Below are 17248 nucleotides of genomic sequence, written 5' to 3' on the forward strand. Positions count from 1 at the left end.
AAAGATGATAATGGTGATCATCGAGCATCGGATCAAGTTACTACAAGCCTCGTAGGTTGACAAGGTCGCGTACTACTGCAGAGTGGTACGGTAACCATGTCTTGGAGGTCATGTTGTTGAGCAACAGTGAACCTACGAGTTATGGAGAAAGCAATGGTGGGCCCGGATTCCGACAAATGGCTGGAAGCCATGAAATCCGAGAGAGGATCCATGTATGAAAACAAAGTGTAGACTTTGGAAGAACTACTTGATGGTCATAGGACTATTGAGTAAAGATGGATCTTTAAAAGGAAGACAGACGATGATGGTGATAAGTCACTATTAAGAAAAGCTCGACTTGTCGCAAAGATGTTTCCGACAAGATCAAACAGTTGACTATGATGAGACTTTCTCACTCGTAGCGATGCTAAAATTCTGTTAGAATTATGTTAGTAGTTGCTGCATTATTTATGAAATATTGCACATAGAATGTCAAAACATTGTTTCCTCGACGGTTTACTTGAGCAAACATTGTATGTGATACAACCAGGAGGTTTTGTCAATCCTAAAGATACTAGCAAGTATGCAAGCTCCAGCGATCCTTCAATGGACTGGTGCAAGCATCTCGGAGTTGGAATATACACTTTGATGAGATGATCAAAGATTTTGGGTTTGAACAAGGTTTATGGGAAACTTGTATTTCCAAAGAAGTGAGTGGGAGCACTATAGAATTTCTGATAAGTATATGTGGTTGACATATTGTGGATCAGAAGTAATGTAGAATTTCTGTAAAGCGTACAAGGTTGTTTGAAAGGAGTTTTCAAAGGAGTACCTGGATTGCGCTACTTGAACGTTGAGCATCAAAGATCTATGGAGATAGATCGAAAGCGCTTAATAGAAGTTTCAACAAGATGCATGCCTTGACAAGTTTTTGAAGGAGTTCAAAATAGATCAGCAAGGAAGGAGTTCTTGGTTGCGTTGTGAGGTGTGAATTTGAGTAATACTCAAAACCCGACTTCGGCAGAATAAAGAGAATAGACGAAGGCCGTCTTCTATGCCTTGGCCGTAGAATCTGAAGTATGCCATGCTGGGTACCGCACCTGATGTGTGCCTTGACTCAAAGTCTGTTGAGAGGTGCAAAGAGTGAGCCATGATTGAATCACTAGCAGCGGTCAAAATTTATCCTTAGTAACTGATGGACTAAGGAATTTTTCTCGATTATGGAGGTGGTTAAAGAGTTCGTCGTAAGGGGTTACGTCGATGCAAGCTTTGACACTAATCCGAATAACTTTGAGTAGTCAAACGGATTCGTATAGTAGAGTAGATATTTGGAGTGTTTCCGAATAGCAGATAGTAGCATCATCTATAAAATGACATAAAGATTTGTAAAGAACACACGGATCTGAAATTTTCAGAACCGTTGACTAAAACCTCTCTCACGAGCAAGACGTGATCAGACCCCATAACTATATGGGTGTTGAATTCGTTGGAATCACATGGTGATGTGAACTAGATTATTGACTCTACTGCAAGTGGGAGACTGTTGGAAATATGCCCTAGAGGCAATAATAAATTAGTTATTATTATATTTCTTAGTTCATGATAATCGTTTATTATCCATGCTATAATTGTATTGATTGGAAACACAATACTTGTGTGGATACATAGACAAAACACTGTCCGTAGTAAGCCTCTAGTTGACTAGCTCGTTGATCAAAGATGGACAAGGTTTCCTGGCCATAGGCAAGTGTTGTTACTTGATAACGGGATCACATCATTAGGAGAATCATGTGATGGACTAGACCCAAACTAATAGACGTAGCATATTGATCGTGTCATTTTGTTGCTACTGTTTTCTGCGTGTCAAGTATTTGTTCCTATGACCATGAGATCATATAACTCACTGACACCGGAGGAATGCTTTGTGTGTATCAAACATCGCAACGTAACTGGGTGACTATAAAAATGCTCTACAGGTATCTCCGAAGGTGTTCGTTGAGTTAGTATGGATCGAGACAGTTACTAATGCCCTCCCAACGTCAATGAATAGCAGAATAAAGTGGTATCCGTTCACGCATATATAACTCATCAATTACATTACTTAACCTCGAGTAAACGAAACCGAGTATACAAAGAAGACAACAACACTTACTTGAAGTTGTAAGGAAAGATTATTACCCTTTTGTTTTGATGTATAAGGAACGAGTTTAGCAAGTTCTCCGCGGTCTCTTTGATTGAGTTTCGTACCATCAATTCATTTACGACATCTCGGCAAATAAACCCAACGTTGACGATTCCTGTTTTTTTTAATTCAACGATATTCAATCTGCATAATATATATAGTAAGGATAATTATATATACATGTAATGAACGAACTGAGCTAGAGACTACGTGCATAGAGAAGACAAACCAACTGCCATTAAAGTAGATACGGATTGTACATGCCATAACATGACAAAAATTACATTTCAGCCAAACATTAGAACAAGGGGACAAAAAACGTTGGGAAATAAAATAGGAATAGAAAATATCCAGAATCGCGGGGTACTTCCATTCTTTGTGATTTCGTGAAAACAGAAGCTACATGCACATGCTAATAGGGCTTGATAATAAAACATGCATCCTTTGGTGGTAAAGAAAAGGAAGCAAAATGCAAATCATCAACATGATAACTAGAGGGAAATATGCATGCACCTATACACAAGTGAATTTTAACAGATGCACAACCAGTGGTGCAGCTGTTTACCGTGCTGCTCTGCTTCAAACAGAACCCTAGAACCACCACGAATGTTAATGCGACTCAGTAAGATATAGTGATTTTTTAATTCCATCTTCTACCTGTCTACTAAGGTCTTGAAATTTTACATGTTGATGAACTGGCACCGCTATTTTTTGAGGATTTTGCTAACAATAGTAAGTTGCCATTCAGAGAATAACACTCACTAAGTGGCTTATATTGTGCTCCTGCACATAAACTCCCTTTTCTCCCAACCAACCATGCTCCATATGGCACCTCAGCAGATTCTGCAAACAGAAGTGGTGTCAGCAAGTATTATTGCTTTCAGTAGAATATACAAAAATTATAGAAAAAATGAACTCAATATAACCAAAAAAAGATTGAATATAAGCATATTATTCGGCAATAAAATTCTAATCCTTCAGATTGATTCAAACTAAGTAGGGTTTCTACCTCGTTATGTATAAACTTTAAACATAATTATAAAAATTACATGAGACATAAATGACACATACCAGGCAATGGCACAAAGGACGCCCCAATTGATAGATTTTCAGAACCATATCTTACACCCAGGACAGCATAGTCCTCAGAAGACAGCATGAAAAACATAACTCCCGGACTGTAATGATTTCTAACTATATTAACTGAAACTGATAATGAAAACATCTAACATCATGTTTGGGACTATTTCTCAAAATAACAAGGGCTTCCATGATTTGCAACAGCAACTAGATATGTAGTTTACCTGTTGTTTCCCATTAGCAAAGGGATTGTCCCAAATGCACCAAGACGATACTCAGGGAAGTAAGCACATGACCTCAGCTTCAGCATGCTGAACAAACAAGTATGAATGAGTATTAATGAATGCAGTAACAGTATTATCCAACCAACAAGAAAGAACGTACGGTTCTGAAGTCGACACATGAACGTCCACAAAGGTGTGGGGATCGTATAAGTCTCTACAAAAACAGTAAAGTGTTTCAATGTGAGAATAGAACAAAGATTGCACAAATACAAAATGCTGGTAAATTATGAAATACGGACTTCTGCCAGCGAAACAGAGCGTCCCCTTTTACTTCTGTTCCACTAGCTTTATCGCCAGCTGCAGATACCTAGTGATATTAAGGTATGCAAAGACTTGACTTGCAGTGACTTGATGTCGATCGACAGTGTACTGCATTGCATTGAATACAAGGGTACTGGGTACGGGTACAGCATTATAAACATGCACAATCACCTGAAAATATTTTCTAGTACTAAGGTGGTATCAAACACTGTAGGCAACCTTAAATATATTACTTGTGCACGGCTTAGATGAGGCTAACCAGTGGGGATTAGTTTGCATCAAGACGCAACATCCAAATGGCAATACAATGTTATCGTAATCGACAGAACTGTTGAGTAAATAGGCAATTTTCCGAGTATATTAATCCACAAGATAATAACTAACATGGCATTGAGTAGACTAATGATGTACTGATCTTGAGCTAACCTAGCACATACTACGCATATAGTGGATACATCTATGCAGACAAGTAGTACTGCTAGAATAAATACGAACATACCCTCCAATAGGCCAGTTGGCCGTAGCAGCAGCTTTCGCGTTGGACGCGGCCGTAGCAGCAACAGCAGCAGCATCCTCTGCCTCTTCTTCTGAGCTTCAAGGACGAGACGATCGGCCTCGGATGGTGAAGACATGGCGATGACGAGGACGACGCGGACGTAGACGAAGCAGACGGACGGAGGCGAGCAGTCGCGTGATCGCTCCCCAAAAACCTAATCGCCCCTCTCCCGTACAGGAACCGGAGAGGCGGGGTTTCGGAGGCCTGCTCTCCCGTCGACCGTGTACGCGGTAAACGGGACGGAGTCGCCGGCGGCAGCAGCGGTCAAGGAACGAACGCGTGAGGCAGATGTGATCTGATTCTCGTGACGGCTAGGGTAGGCGTTAGCTAGCTTATAAAGGCGGCTGGGCGGAGAGACGTGGGCCGAACCCATGTCCGAGTCGGTAACAGCCCACGATCCGACGTCTCGGATCGTGCCGTGACCGTTACGTATTCTCTGTTCCTGACCGACAAAAATAAGCGCGTAGGTATGAGCTTGGCTCGGCTCATTCCCGCAACCCGCGGCGCGACGCGTCGTGACGAGGCGAGGCTGTTGGGGAACGTCGCATGGGAAACAAAAAATTTCCTACGCGCACGAAGACCTATCATGGTGATGTCCATCTACGAGAGGGGATGTTCGGTCTACGTACCCTTGTAGACCGCACAGCAGAAGCGTTAGTGAACGCGGTTGATGTAGTGGAACGTCCTCACGTCCCTCGATCCGCCCCGCGAACCGTCCCGCGATCAGTCCCACGATCTAGTGCCGAACGGACGGCACCTCCGCGTTCAGCACACGTACAGCTTGACGATGATCTCGGCCTTCTTGATCCAGCAAGAGAGAAGGAGAGGTAGAAGAGTTCTCCGGCAGCGTGACGGCGCTCCGGAGGTTGGTGGTGATCTTATCTCAGCAGGGCTCCGCCCGAGCTCCGCAGAAACGCGATCTAGAGGTAAAACCGTGGAGATATGTGGTCGGGCTGCCGTGGCAAAGTTGTCTCAAATCAGTCCTAAAACCTCCGTATATATAGGGGAAGGAGGGGGAGCCTTGCCTTGGGGTCCAAGGACTCCCAAGGGGGTCGGCCGAGCCAAGGGGGGCAACCCTCCCCTTCCAAACCGAGTCCAACTAGGTTTGGAAGGAGGAGTCCTTCCCCCTTTTCCCACCTCCTCTTTTTTTTCTCTTTGATTTTCTTCCTATGGCGCATAGGGCCTTCTTGGGTTGTCCCACCAGCCCACTAAGGGCTGGTGCGCCACCCCCAAGGCCTATGGGCTTCCCCGGGGTGGGTTGCCCCCCCCCTCCGGTGAACACCCGGAACCCATTCGTCATTCCCGGTAACTCCGAAAACCTTCCGGTAATCAAATGAGGTCATTCTATATATCATTCTTCCTTTCCGGACCATTCCGGAAACCCTCGTGACGTCTATGATCTCATCCCAGACTCCGAACAACATTCGGTAACCAACCATATAACTCAAATACGCATAAAACAACGTCGAACCTTAAGTGTGCAGACCCTGCGGGTTCGAGAACTATGTAGACATGACCCGAGAGACTCCTCGGTCAATATCCAATAGCGGGACCTGGATGCCCATATTGGATCCTACATATTCTACGAAGATCTTATTGTTTGAACCTCAGTGCCAAGGATTCATATAATCATGTATGTCATTCCCTTTGTCCTTCGGTATGTTACTTGCCCGAGATTCGATCGTCAGTATCCGCATACCTATTTCAATCTCGTTTACCGGCAAGTCTCTTTACTCGTTCCGTAATACAAGGTCCCGCAACTTACACTAAGTCACATTGCTTGCAAGGCTTGTGTGTGATGTTGTATTACCGAGTGGGCCCCGAGATACCTCTCTGTCACACGGAGTGATAAATCCCAGTCTCGATCCATACTAACTCAACGAACACCTTGGCAGATACCTATAGAGCATCTTTATAGTCACCCAGTTACGTTGCGACGTTTGATACACACAAAGTATTCCTCCGGTGTCAGTGAGTTATATGATCTCATGGTCATAGGAACAAATACTTGACACGCAGAAAACAGTAGCAACAAAATGACACGATCAACATGCTACGTCTATTAGTTTGGGTCTAGTCCATCACGTGATTCTCCTAATGACGTGATCGAGTTATCAAGCAACAACACCTTGTTCATAATCAGAAGACACTGACTATCTTTGATCAACTGGCTAGCCAACTAGAGGCTTGCTTGGGACAGTGTTTTGTTTATGTATCCACACATGTATATAAGTCTTCATTCAATACAATTATAGCATGGATAATAAACGATTATCTTGATACAAGAATTATAATAATAACTATATTTATTATTGCCTCTAGGGCATAATTCTAACAGAGGCATGGCGTGGCGAGGCGGGCGGCGGAGGAGTGCGTGAGAGCGCCTTCTTTTCTCACTCTCCAATAGCATGTGGAAGAGAGACCCTTATAAAGGGGTCCAACTTCTCCTCCCCTAGCGGGGTGGGACTAAACTTCCCACCACCTTGTCATGCCACCACCTACATGGGCCCTTGGAGATTTTTCTGAAATTCTCTTATGGGCCTAAGGCCCATCACTAACTTCAACAATCCCCCACCAGATCTCAAGGGCACATCGTGTTCCCTCGTTCCAATCACTGTTTTAATATACCAGCATTTCAGTGAAGACCTGTTAAGGTTGAGCTTCACCTAGAGCAAGTAGCTACACCCCTTTACAACTGAACAATGGACTATGCCTTGAATTGTCAGTTTGGCGTAAAGGAGTTTCACCACAAGTCTTACTAGTACTAGACTGCCGAAGGTGACCCCTCGGATGGAGCATATTAGTCACACTCCTGACCTATTCATGAGTTTACTAGAGATCATCCAAATCTCATAGACTGTGACCAGCAGTCAAGCTCATATAGGTGTGTTCCTCCAAAGATCGCTCTGTAGGACAGCATCTTGCTTACACATAAGCTTTAGAACACATTAAGACAGTAGTCATCCTACCATACAGTATCCGAGAGCATTGCATCTCCAACGGAGTGGGTTAGTAAAGTTACTCTCCTCAGTTCACCACTGGCTTGTTTTCCCAGGTCCTACTTCACGGGATCTCCGATCATATAGGTTGGGTTACTGCCATGGCAACTCATGTAGGTCTCATACCCATCTCCCTCGATGCACTATCTATCACAACACGTGATAGCCCTTTAGTAAAGGGATCTGCCAGATTCTTAGCCGTTTGGATGTAATCCAACGCTATCACTCCGGAGTTTCTCAAACGTCTGACAGACTTCAATCTCATTCTTATATGTTTGTTGGACTTCATATTGTCCTTTGAACTCTTCACTTTGACAATAACCATCTGATTATCGCAGTTCATAAGGATAGCCGGAACCGGCTTCTCAACCACAGGTAAGTCCATCAAAAGATCTCGAAGAAATTCTGCTTCGACACCAGATGTGTCTAATGTTGTTAATTCTGCTTCCATTGTCGATCTCGTTAAGATCGTTTGCTTGCAAGACTTCCAGGAAACAGCACCACCCCCAAGAGTAAACATATACCCAGTAGTGGCCTTCATCTCATTAGCATCAGAGATCCAATTCGCATCACTATACCCTTCAAGTACCGATGGGTATCCCGTATAGTGAAGTCCGTGGTTGACAGTGCCTTTCAGGTAGCGCATAATTCTTTCAACAGCACGCCAATGAACATCGCCCGGGTTTGCAACAAACCGGCTAAGTTTGCTCACAGCAAACACGATGTCAGGCCTTGTTGCGCTAGCTAGGTACATAAGCGAACCGACAATTTGAGAGAATCTCAATTGATCTATAGTTGTGCCTTTAAACTTTCGAATAAGCACACTAGGATCATATGGTGTTTGAGAAATTTTGCAGTCTGAATATCCAAAGCGACTCAAAATCTTCTCAACATAGTGGGATTGCAGAAGTGTAATCCCACCCTCATCATCTCTCAACAGCTTGATGTTCAAGATAACATCAGCCACCCCAAGGTCCTTCATCTGAAAGTTTTGAGACAGAAAAGACTTAACCTCCTCAATTACTTTGAGGTTGGTTCCAAATATCAGTATGTCATCAACATACAAGCACAATATAACTCCTTCGCCCCCACCATGGCGATAGTATACACATTTGTCAGCTTCATTAACAACGAAGCCAACAGATGTCAGAGTTGTATTAAACTTCTCATGCCATTGCTTAGGTGCTTGTCTCAGACCATATAAAGATTTCAACAACTTACACACCTTTCCTTCCTGACCTTCTATCACAAAGCCATCTGGCTGTTGCATATAGATTTCCTCATTTAGCTCTCCATTCAGGAAAGCCGTCTTAACGTCCATTTGATGAACGAGAAGACCATGAGAGGCCGCCAATGAGAGTAGTACTCGAATGGTGGTCAGTCTAGCCATAGGTGAGTAAGTATCAAAGAAATCGTCTTCTTCTTTCTGGGCATAGCCCTTGGTCACAAGGCTAGCCTTGTACTTTTCAATCGTACCATCGGGCCTAAGCTTCTTTTTGAACACCCACTTACATCCCAGTGGTTTACAACCATAGGGACGATCAGTGATTTCCCATGTCCCGTTAGCCATGATGGAATCCATCTCGCTACGGACCGCAGCTTTCCAGTAATCAGCATCTGGAGAAGCATACGCTTCTGAAATGGAAGTGGGATTATCATCCACGAGGTATACGAAGAAATCATCACCAAAGGTCTTTGCAGTCCTTTGTCTCTTGCCCCTACCACGGGCTTCCTCGTCATCCTCCTCGGGATTTTCATCATGTGTTTGTTCATAGTATTCCATAGGAATGACAGGCTCGGGAGTTATCTCAGATTCCTGTCTAGAAGTGCTTTGCATATCTCTCATGGGAAATATATCCTCAAAGAATGTAGCATCCCTCGACTCTATTATTGTACCGACCTTCACGTCAGGTACCTCAGATTTCACTACTAGAAATCTATAGCCTACGCTATTCTTAGCGTATCCCAAATTAACGCGGTCCACAGTCTTTGGTCCAAGCTTACGCTTCTTGGGGATCGGTACATTGACTTTCACCAAGCAGCCCCAAGTACGTAAGTACAAGAGCGTCGTCCTTCTCTTCGACCACTCCTCATAAGGAGTGACTTCATTATCTTTTGTAGGAACCTTATTCAGGACATGACACGCAGTCAATATAGCCTCCCCCCACCATGCCTTGGATAAATCCGATGTATCTAACATGGCGTTAACCAAATCAGTTAGAGTACGGTTTTTCCGTTCGGCAACCCCGTTTGACTGGGGTGAATTGGAGGCGTCCTCTCATGAATAATGTCGTGTTCCGCACAAAAGGAATCAAACTCGTTTGAGAAGTACTCTCCACCACGATCAGACCGGACTCGTTTAATTTTCTTTTCAAGTTGATTCTCAACTTCTGCCTTATAGATTTTAAAGTAGTGTAGAGCCTCATCTTTAGTATTTAACAGATACACATGGCAAAATCTAGTGGAATCATCTATCAATGTCATGAAGTATTTCTTTCCACCTTTAGTCAACACACAAGGATCAGCATGTATGACTTCTAATGGTGCCAAGTGTCTCTCTCTGCATCCTTGTGAGGCTTGCGAGGTTGCTTTGCTTGCACACACGAATGGCACTTAGAACCTTTGGCTAAAGTGAAAGTTGGGATTAAATTCAGTTTTGCTAGCCGCGACATAACACCGAAACTTATGTGACAAAGACGTGAATGCCAAACTTCAGATTCATTAACACTCGAATGAATATTGTTCACGACTTTATTACAAAAATCTGCAAGAAAAAGGCGGAACAGACCTCCGCATTCATAACCTTTTCCAACGAAAAGTCCATATTTCGTAACAACTACTTTATTAGACTCGAATACCAACTTAAACCCTTCTCTGCACAGAAGGGAGCCACTAACGAGATTCTTCTTGATGGCGGGGACATGCTGCACGTTCTTCAGCTGGACGATCCTTCCCAAAGTAAACTTCAGATCGACCGTGCCAACACCAAGAACAGAAGCACTCGCGCCATTCCCCATCAATACGGACCCGCGACCGGTGGCCTGATAAGAAGAGAACAATGATAAGTCAGCACACACATGAACATTTGCACCCGTGTCCACCCACCAATCGGTGGACTGACAAACTGTAAATATAGTAAGTAAATTACCGTACCCAGATGCACCACTTTCATTGTTGCCCACAATCATATTGGCAGACTTGGAGTCCTGCGTCGGCTTCTTGTACTTGTTTGGGCATTTGTTCGCCCAATGTTCCTCTGAACCACAAGTATAGCAGCCATCTCCTTTCTTATTCTTCTTGAAGGGCTTCTTTCCCTTCTTCTCGAAGTCGGTATTCTGTTGGACCGAATTCTTTCCCTTCGGCTTGTGGGAATTGAAGTTCCTCTGATGTACCATATTGGCAGCAGAAGAGCTTTCCACCGCTTTTCCATTAGAGTCCTTTGCTCTCGAGTTCTGCTCAACACTCAGATGGCCTATGATGTCCTCTACTGAGAACTCACGCCTCTGATGTTTCAGAGTAATAGCAATTAGGGAGCTTAGCAATTATACAGCCCGCGACAAACTTGTCCGGCAAATTGCACTTAAGAACCTCAAGTTCTTTAGCTATGCATATTATCTCATGAGCCTGTTCCAATACAGAACGGTTGTCAACCATCTTGTAATCGTGAAACTGCTCCATAACATACATCTCACTCCCAGCGTCGGTGGCCCCGAATTTAGATTCGAGCGCCTCCCACAAGTCTTTGGCAACATGCATATGTAAGTATGCGTCAACCAGCTTATCTCCGATCACGCTTATGACTGCTCCAAGGAATAGGACGGTGGCCTCCACGAACATCTTCTCCTGTTCAGGAGAGATCGTTCCCGTTGGAGTGACACCGGCTACCCAGAACACGTTCATAGCCGTGAGCCATAAGGTGGTTCTCGTTTTCCAACGCTTGAAATAAGTACCGGTAAACTTGTCCGGTTTCAGTGCAGCAACAAAACCATTACTCGAAAAATTCCTACACAAATTAGGTTTTTGGATTGTTGAGTAAATAGGCAATTTTCCGACTATATTAATCCACGAGATAATAACTAGCATGGCATTGACTAAACTAATGATGTACTGATCTTGAGCTAACCTAACACATACTACGCATATAGTGGATACATCTATGCAGACAAGTAGTACTGCTAGGATAAATATGAACATGAGGATAAACGAGTCATACCCTCCAATAGGCCAGTTGGCCGTAGCAGCAGCGTTGGCGTTGGACGCGGCCATAGCAGCAACATCCTCTGCCCTCTTCTTCTCAGCTTCAAGGACGAGACGATCGGCCTCGGATGGTGAAGACATGACGATGACGAGGATGACGCGGACGTAGACAAAGCAGACGGACGGAGGCGAGCAGTCGCGTGATCGCTTCCCAAAAACCTAATCGCCCCTCTCCCGTACGGGAACCGGAGAGGCGGGGTTTCGGAGGCCTGCTCTCCCGTCGACCGTGTACGCGGTAAACGGGACGGAGTCGCCGGCGGCAGCAGCAGTCAAGGAACGAACGCGCGAGGCAGATGTGATATGATTCTCGTGACGGCTAGGGTAGGCGTTAGCCAGCTTATAAAGGCGGCTGGGTGTAACAGTCCACGATCCGACGTCTCGGATCGTGCCGTGACCGTTACGTATTCTCCGTTCCTGACCGACAAAGAGCTCGGCTCATTCTCGCAAGCCGCGGCGCGTCGTGGCGAGGCGGGCGGAGGAATGCGCGAGGGCACCTTCTTTTTTCACTCTCCAATAGCATGTGCAAGAGAGACCCTTATAAAGGGGTCCAACTTCTCGTCCACTAACGGGATGGGACTAAACTTCTCACCACCTTGTCATGCCACCACCTACATGGGTCATTGGAGATTTTTCTAAAATTCTCTTGTAAAAGAACAAGCAAAAAAATGATATCAGCATGATGTAATATAAAAGAACAGTTATAAGAAGTAAGCATTGGAAATTCACTGAGACTCACTATCACATCAAACTTGGACAAAAAACAGTGGTGCTGAAAGGACCTGCTGCAAGAGAATAAAAACATTGTGGTACTGAAAATCCAGGTTTTCAAAGGATACGTTGGCAACCAGATCGACGTGAGGATCCTCCAGTGGCTTGAGCATGATCCTCGAGGATACGGTCCCCGCGTTATCGAAGTAGTCCTCAAACAGAGTGCGCAGCGGGAGCTTCCCGAACATGAGCTCATAGGCCGGCACCGACATCCTGCGTGGCCAAGACAAAAAAAGCACTTTAGTAGTAGATTGCTGCAGAGGATCAATTGCCGCTCCCATTTTCTCACAGACGTGCATTGCCACAAACATCTATGGGAAGTTGAGAATCACGACTGTATACCCAAGGACCATAATGAATCGAGAGGTGTCAGTCAGTGGCGTGGTAGCAAACAAAAAAAAAGAGATATCACATATCTACGGCTTCGTTTACGAACATACCAGGTCCGCCCAAGAGACGGCGGACCTGGTGCGGGTGGCGATGGGCGGGTAGTCGAAGAGCGGCGGCACGAGCACCACTGGCGGCGGGGGCTCCGGCTTGCTCCACAGGACGCCCATCGGGGAGGCGCGCGAGAGAGCCGAGAGCCGGGAGCCGATGCCTCGTCGGCGGCGGCGGTTTGTTGGTGGGGGTGGGGGTGGGGGAGGAGGAGGAGGGGAGATCAACTTGAGGGAGAAGATGAAGAACTAGAAGAGCCCGTTACGCTTTGGACTGGGACGGCAGCTCTTGGCGTTTGAAGCGCAACGCTGCACAGTATAGGCGATCTTTTTTTTTTCTTTTTCTTTTTCCTTCTGGGAAGGGGATAGGGATATGCCTCGCTTCACGCGAGCCTACAAAGGATAGATACATGGGCCGTCCTACAGGATGCGCGCATGCACTAACGCTTCACGCTTACCTAACAAGTTTCTCTTTTTTTTCATGTTGATTTGTTCTGCTTTTTTATTTCGAAATATTCAAAACATATACAGTAGTAGTATATTTCAAACATTGCTTTGGCTGAAGTTTTTTCAAAAGAGTCACGTCACACGTTTACATGTGTAAAAGAAAGGTTTGTGCTGGTTGTAAGGAATATTAGCACCATTTAGAAAAAAATCCACAAGGAACTGACAATTCACAGAAGGAACTGAGTTTCAGCGCTTGGGCTGTCTGAAGTCCTTCACCGAGTGGCCAACTCTTCGTACTTGGGTTCTAGCCAGCTCTTTTCGGCTAGTTTTTTTAAAAAAATCACACATTTCAACAGATGCGACGAGTGTCAAAAATATGTCCTTTATATTTAAAATATGTTTATACAATGTAAACACATCCGCATATTTACAGAATGTTCTGTATCTATATTATTATTAAACAATCGAACAAGAATTACACTACAGACAACCCATCAAACGCCCCACAAAAAAACAACAACCAATCAGCACCCCACGATTAATCCCACAGATCTTAATCTAACAGCCCTCGTTAATCCGCCATCTGCTGGGTGTACTTAGCAATTACAATTGGCTGAACGTACTTCACCGACGAAACTTCCAATCACGCAAGAAAAAAAAGAGAAGAAAATGCCCAGCAACGTCCCCTGTAATCACGGTACCATCCAGCCACCAGCATCACGGGATTCGCTGTAGTCCATGGAGATCTCCCTGGACGCGCTGCTGGGCGTGCAGCGGCACGGGCAAGACCTGGCCTACAGGCTCGCGCAGGGCGTCTCGGGCCTCCTCCTCCACGTGCAGCCGCCGCAGCTCCCGTGGCCCGCCCCGCCGCTGCCGCTCAAGCTCATCCCCTTCGACATCGAGCTCCCCGCCGTGCCCTTCGTCGGCGGCGGGGGCGTCGACCTCCCCGCCGTGGCCGTCGCCTCCTTCGTCGAGATCGGCGGCGGCTCGGGCAGGCGGGCTCCGACCTCGGCAGCGCCGTGCAGCAGCTGTCGCGGCAGATTCCCGTGTCGTTCCGCTCCGTGCCGTGGCCGCCGACCCCGCCTGCGCGCTCGCCGCGCTGCACACCGCGCACTTCGTCGGTCCGCGCGAGCGCGCCGGTGCCGCCGCCGCCGCCTCGGCCTCCCCGTGCCCCGCCACCGCGGCTTCCCCGCCCTGCGCCCCAGCGGCCCTCCTCTCCCCGCGCCCGGCCACCGCGGCCTCCCCAGCCACGCGCCCCGCCGGCCCTCCTCTCCCTGTGCCCCGCCATCGCCGGTCCTCCTCTCTACGCGCCCCGCCTCCTCTGTGCCGCGGCGGCGGGGGATGCGTCGAGCTCGGCCCCGGCGCCCCGGAGGCTGGTGCTCTACACCAAGCCGGGGTGCTGCCTCTGCGACGGCCTCAAGGAGAAGTTGCACGCCGCCGTCCTGCTCGCCGGCACCCCCTACTCCCTCGCCTCCCTCGAGCTCCAGGCGAGAAAACCCAGAACCAGTCCGTAATCTCTTTCTTAGTTACTTTGGATGCTTACTTAGTTACTTTGGATGCTGGTTGGACTAATTCGATCAGGAGAGGGACATCACGACGAACTCGGAGCGGGAGCGGCTGTACCAGTACGAGATCCCGGTGCTGACCAAGGTGCTCCCCGACGGCACCGAGGTATCCATCGATCCGCTCGCGATTCACCCTTTTTTTGCCATGTTTTCAGCTACGCAATGTAAGCTTGCACATAGCTAAATTATGATACCAGCATACAACATCCATATGGCTGTATAAATGTCTCAATTCGATAAACGAAAGCAGACAGTGGTTATGCTTCGTTGGTTCGCTGTAGTTGGTTTACTCGCCACAAATAATAAAATCATGGAGAACATAAAAAGAAGATGGTATTGATCGAATCATCTTATTTTCAGGTATAATCAGGATTCATAAGAAAGAAGAACAATGACATCTCTCTTCCCCTCAATTACTTCTTTGTGTTGTTTGTTTCTTGTATATACTATGAAGAAATTGTATGTTATCCTGGATAACTCAATACTACAATTTTTTAGTGTACAAAAAATTTAGGTTTCACTTGGTTAAGCAACATTTGAGACTATTCTAACACTATTATGGATTATTTTCTATATTTCTTCTTTCCTAATTATCTTCCTTTTACTGAGGATTGCAGCTAAATGTGCTCCTTTTTACCGCAAGGGAAATGGTCATTTGAGTTATTTTATTTCAATTATATTGTGATAGAGCTTTCAGTGGTCCTCCTACATGATTGCATCCGATGTACTCTCAAAATACCCGATTATCCTAAAAGAAAGCATTAGAAATTTATATAAAGATAAAAAACAAATGGGTGTATTATTTGAAGACGAATACAAGTTTGACCTCTTTCCGTAATAAACAAATCCAGACACATCAATTGCAAATGTTAGTGAAGTTTGTGAAGACGATGTTCATGGAGAATCGATGTTCAAATCTGTTTGTAATATCATCTACTTTCCATACTTGTTTATTGGCCTAGCGAATCCATATGTACGGCTTGCATTGCCAATTATTGTACTATTTTTCTTGTTTATGTATGGTATTTTCCGCAAAGATTCACATATATGTTGTGAGCTGATTCTAAGTTTGGTAGAAAACCCACATATATGTTAATGGTTAGAACTTCAGTCTATTTTTGTACCTATTCCTTTGTTTGTAGAGTTTAGTTCTGTTTGACCATGTTTCGCTAGGAATAATGTTGGTTTGTATTCCTTTTAGAGCCAACCTCCAGCCCTTCCACATGACAAGAAGCCCATATCTTCCATTACATAAATCATTTATTAATGGTTTAGGAAGTTGAGACTCTCTCTTTATTTTATTTTATTGGAAACTGCATCATATCATGTTCTGAGTATTTAGTATCAGGATTAAGGTATGAATGACGATACATGCTCGTAAATGATAAGCTGGGTTGAAGTATTAGGTTCTTTCTTTTGTTTCATTCGTGGAAACAACACACACACACACATTCTATTGTTCATCGCCTTTGCGTGCAGATTTTGTTGCATGGTGCCTTTAGCTATTTTTTCCTATTTTGTTCTTTGTGCAGCACAAGTGGTCCTCATCTCGATGGCGATTTTGTTCATGCTCTTCTCGGTCCAGCACTTTGGGGCCGACAAGGTCGGATACACCTTTGTGCTAGTCATCTCAGTGTGGTTCCTTCTAATTGCCGGCATCGAGATGTACAACCTCGTTGTTCACGACATCGGTGTTCTGCGGGCCTTCAGTCCGATGTATATAGTGCAATACTTCATAAGGAATGGGAAGAATGGATGGGTGTCACTTGGTGAGATTATCTTGTGTGTCACAGGTAACCTTAGTTGTACTTGAAAATTTTGAAATGGCAAGCGGTTGCGTTGCAAACTATAGCCTGTAGAACTGTAATCTGAATTAACTGACTGATTGTCATATGTAACAGGCACAGAAGGTATGTTTGCTGACCTAGGACATTTCAACATCAGGTTTGTTCAGGTAACCACATTAATTTTAGATATAAGCTTTCAGAAGTAACATTTTTTTCCTGAGGCCTCCCTCAAGAGTTCGAAACAGAAGGATCTCATCTTACAATAGTTTTTGTGCTTACATTTGCATCTCAACTTCAACGACATCGTGTTCCCGTCGGTGGCACTGTGTTATATTGGGTAGGTGGTTTACCTGAGGAAATTCCCACACAACGTTGCAAACACCTTCTACAGATCCATCCCAGGTACATAGTTTTTTTTTAAGACTGCACTTTTGCTGAAGAAGGGAATAGATGCATGCATTTGGTAAATATGGCAGAAGTAACTGAATTGCTTCCTTGTGCAGCACCAATGTTCTGGCCAGCCTTCATCGTTGCCATTCTTGCTGGCATCATAGCAAGCCAAGTTATGCTCTCCCGTGCGTTTGCCATCCTCTCCAAGGCTCTCTCTCTCGGTTGCATGCCAAGGGTTCGAGTAACTTTCAATCTATAG

The 17248-nt window shown here is 45.3% G+C and overlaps 2 protein-coding genes across 2 annotated transcripts; one reads left to right on the forward strand and one right to left on the reverse strand.

The window, feature by feature from the left end:
* Nucleotides 1–3461: 3461 nt before the first annotated feature.
* Nucleotides 3462–12933, reverse strand: LOC123402637. The gene is made up of 5 exons (XM_045096571.1): nt 12832–12933; nt 12435–12579; nt 3765–3832; nt 3626–3679; nt 3462–3552 (listed from the first exon to the last, which is right to left on the reverse strand). The coding sequence occupies exons 1-5, from the start codon at nt 12921–12923 to the stop codon at nt 3462–3464; spliced, it is 450 nt and encodes a 149-aa protein (XP_044952506.1). The 5' UTR covers nt 12924–12933.
* Nucleotides 12934–14566: 1633 nt separating this feature from the next.
* LOC123402647 (potassium transporter 1-like) lies at nt 14567–17248 on the forward strand. Its single transcript, XM_045096580.1, is given in 5 exon segments — nt 14567–14918; nt 16345–16605; nt 16887–16909; nt 16911–17001; nt 17103–17248. Coding segments are annotated over 5 exon segments (636 nt in total). The 5' UTR covers nt 14567–14803.

Source organism: Hordeum vulgare, chromosome 1H (assembly GCF_904849725.1).
Source record: "Hordeum vulgare subsp. vulgare chromosome 1H, MorexV3_pseudomolecules_assembly, whole genome shotgun sequence".
Classification (NCBI taxonomy): Eukaryota; Viridiplantae; Streptophyta; class Magnoliopsida; order Poales; family Poaceae; genus Hordeum; species Hordeum vulgare.

What these genes read in the sequence shown, in the direction of transcription:
- LOC123402637 (XM_045096571.1), bottom strand. Translation starts at nt 12,923, where the DNA reads ATGGGCGTCCTGTGGAGCAAGCCGGAGCCCCCGCCGCCAGTGGTGCTC. An exon ending in CCCATCGCCACCCGCACCAG is followed by an intron (nt 12,580 to 12,831) that starts GTCCGCCGTCTC and finishes TTGGCCACGCAG; the next exon opens with GATGTCGGTGCCGGCCTATG. An exon ending in CATGTGTCGACTTCAGAACC is followed by an intron (nt 3,553 to 3,625) that starts GTACGTTCTTTC and finishes TTGTTTGTTCAG; the next exon opens with CATGCTGAAGCTGAGGTCAT.